The 2,343-nt window shown below is 41.4% G+C and overlaps 1 protein-coding gene across 1 annotated transcript in view; it reads right to left on the reverse strand.

Annotated features, from left to right (window-relative positions):
* LOC117590849 overlaps positions 1-2,343 on the reverse strand; it is a 95,434-nt gene that overhangs the window by 4,580 nt on the left and 88,511 nt on the right. Inside the window, exons 10-12 of the mRNA XM_034283846.1 lie at positions 1,584-1,714; positions 863-868; positions 176-541 (exon numbers count right to left, since the gene is read on the reverse strand). Of these exons, the coding sequence (XP_034139737.1) occupies positions 176-541; positions 863-868; positions 1,584-1,714 (503 nt within the window). The remainder of the gene's footprint in view (positions 1-175; positions 542-862; positions 869-1,583; positions 1,715-2,343) is intronic.

Raw genomic sequence — 2,343 nt, forward strand, 5'->3', positions numbered from 1 at the left:
CGGAGCTCATCAGATTGGCAATGACGACGGTGGGCAGCATGGAGCCCCAACCGCTCTCGACAATGACCACACCGAGTATCTCGCCTTTGGCCTTGGGTACAACGACCTCCTTTTGCAGCTCCTTTTTGGCAAAGATCTCGAGCTCGTCGCCAAAGATCTCCTGGCTATTGAGCACCTCCTGATAGTCCATCTCCTTGACGAACCGATGGTCTTCGATGCCGTTGGCCTTGAGGAACTCCATGTAGGCCACCTGGAAGGCCTGCCCAATGGACTGGGCAATGAACTGCGCCTCGTCGCTCTCAAACACATGACAGATCATCTTGGGCGTACGATTCGGCTTGGGTGCATCGTCGATGTCCTGCGGAACAAAGCGCCGTCGAGCCATAAGAACCACCAGATCCCCAATGTCCGCTATATAGGAGATTGTGCGCAGAGCATGATCCATCATGATCTCCTTCAAGTCCGTGTTCAGCACCATTATCTTTTCCGTTGATATAAAAAGATCCACTTCGGTGCTGGGCTGAACATCGCCATCGGGTGCCTAAAAGTGGTTTATCGTTCGAATTAGTTTATCATTGTTTTGTGATTGCAACTTGTAAATGGGGATAAAGGACGGGACTCGTGTGTGGGTTTGTTTGCAGGACTTTTAGCTATTGGTTGGTTGGTGGTTCGTGGTGGGCAAGCTTCGCTTTCGGGAAACGAAAAATTGTACAGCGGGAAATGTCTTCAATTCAATTAAAGGCAAATCAGGCAAAACAGATAACTTGGTTCAAAGGGGGTTGGTCAGGCTGTGGGAATAGGTGTCACACTGCAGAGGCGTTCAGCTGTTTGTGTCTGTCTTCTAGTGTTTTCAGGTACTTACCAGCGCCTATTGGAGGATTATGCGAATTGGTTGTATTTGAATTTTTTATTTAATTGTTATTTTGTTGTTAATTTTTTTTCATTTTGTTTTTATTGGTTTGCATGGCGATACGTGGATTGGTTTAGCGTGGTGGTTGATCGTCGCGGATGCGGAGCAGTTGATGTGGAGGAGGTGGTTATGCATGAAAATATATATTTATAGATAGTAAAGAGTTAATGCGCTTCTTTTTCCCTCTCTGGATTTTTTCTTTTCTAGGAAATGGTTTTTGGGCGAAGGAGCACTGGTTATGGTGGGAGGTGCGGTGGAGGTTGGTGTAAAAAAAAAAACACAGAATCATTTGGACATCAAAAGTAGCTGAAAAAATTTAGCACAAAATGCAGTAGGCCATGGGGTGGAGGTGGAGAGCATCGGGCCAGAGAGTCTATCCAGTCGTTGGGCATGAATGAACGATAACTAATAGAACATTTTATCGATTGATATTTATGAACATTTGGCAATAAAAATGGAAAGAATAACACGTTATTATATTGAAATTTGGGAAAATTATTGACATAGATACGATTCAAACAAAAGTCCTGATAACGAGTCTTAAACCAACTTTGGCCACTTTGGTAGTTAAATTTAATAAAAAAAAAACTTAAAAAAATGAAACACCCAATGGAGAAGAGCAATCAAAAGAGATTTGTAGGTGGATTGGGTGGATGGTTGTTTGGAAACTTACCTTGATACGGGAAACGGCCTCCTCGGCCTGCATCATGCGCGTCGACTTTGTGGGCTGACCCTCGCAGACCAGCTGCGTGGAGCCTAAGTACTTGGCCCTGAAGAGGACACCCTCGATAAGCACTGCACCGCCTACAAGACGTAGAGAAATCGATTAGCCGATTTGGGTCGAATATACATCAGGGCATTATCAGAGTATATTTTGAGTATACGTTGGTTGGTATATGTGCTTGAGTGTATGTGTGTGTGATCTTAGTTGATCCTTAATGCTCCCCTATGTTTTTAATATCACTAGCAAGGTTTGTCCAAATTTTACATTAAGACTACTTTAAGAAGTTTATTTATTTAAAAATTTTGTCAGCTATCTTGTCAAAGTTATATTTTAGCCATAATCTACGGAGCTGTCAGTGTTCATTTCAATCCTATACGTCTATAGGTCTGTAAAGTCTGTAAGCGAATCAAATCAAGTGTCCCCTCCTGAGTGACCCCTTTGCAATTTGGTTTTGTTTCGTGTTTTCTTGTTAGTGTTGGAACTTAGTTACTATTACATAATGAAATTGTATCTTACAAAGTATTTTGTACACACACACAGACACAGTAAAATGAAGAGTTGAGTTTGGTTTTAGTTTTTTGGTAGAACGAACGACGCATGCAAAAAGTACGCAAATAAATATGCGAAAAAAACAGAGAAATTATATATATATATATATATATATAGGTATATAGATCTGTATACATATTGTATGAATTAATAAATTTAT

The sequence above is a fragment of the Drosophila guanche genome, unplaced genomic scaffold (genome assembly GCF_900245975.1).
Source record: "Drosophila guanche unplaced genomic scaffold, DGUA_6, whole genome shotgun sequence".
Classification (NCBI taxonomy): Eukaryota; Metazoa; Arthropoda; class Insecta; order Diptera; family Drosophilidae; genus Drosophila; species Drosophila guanche.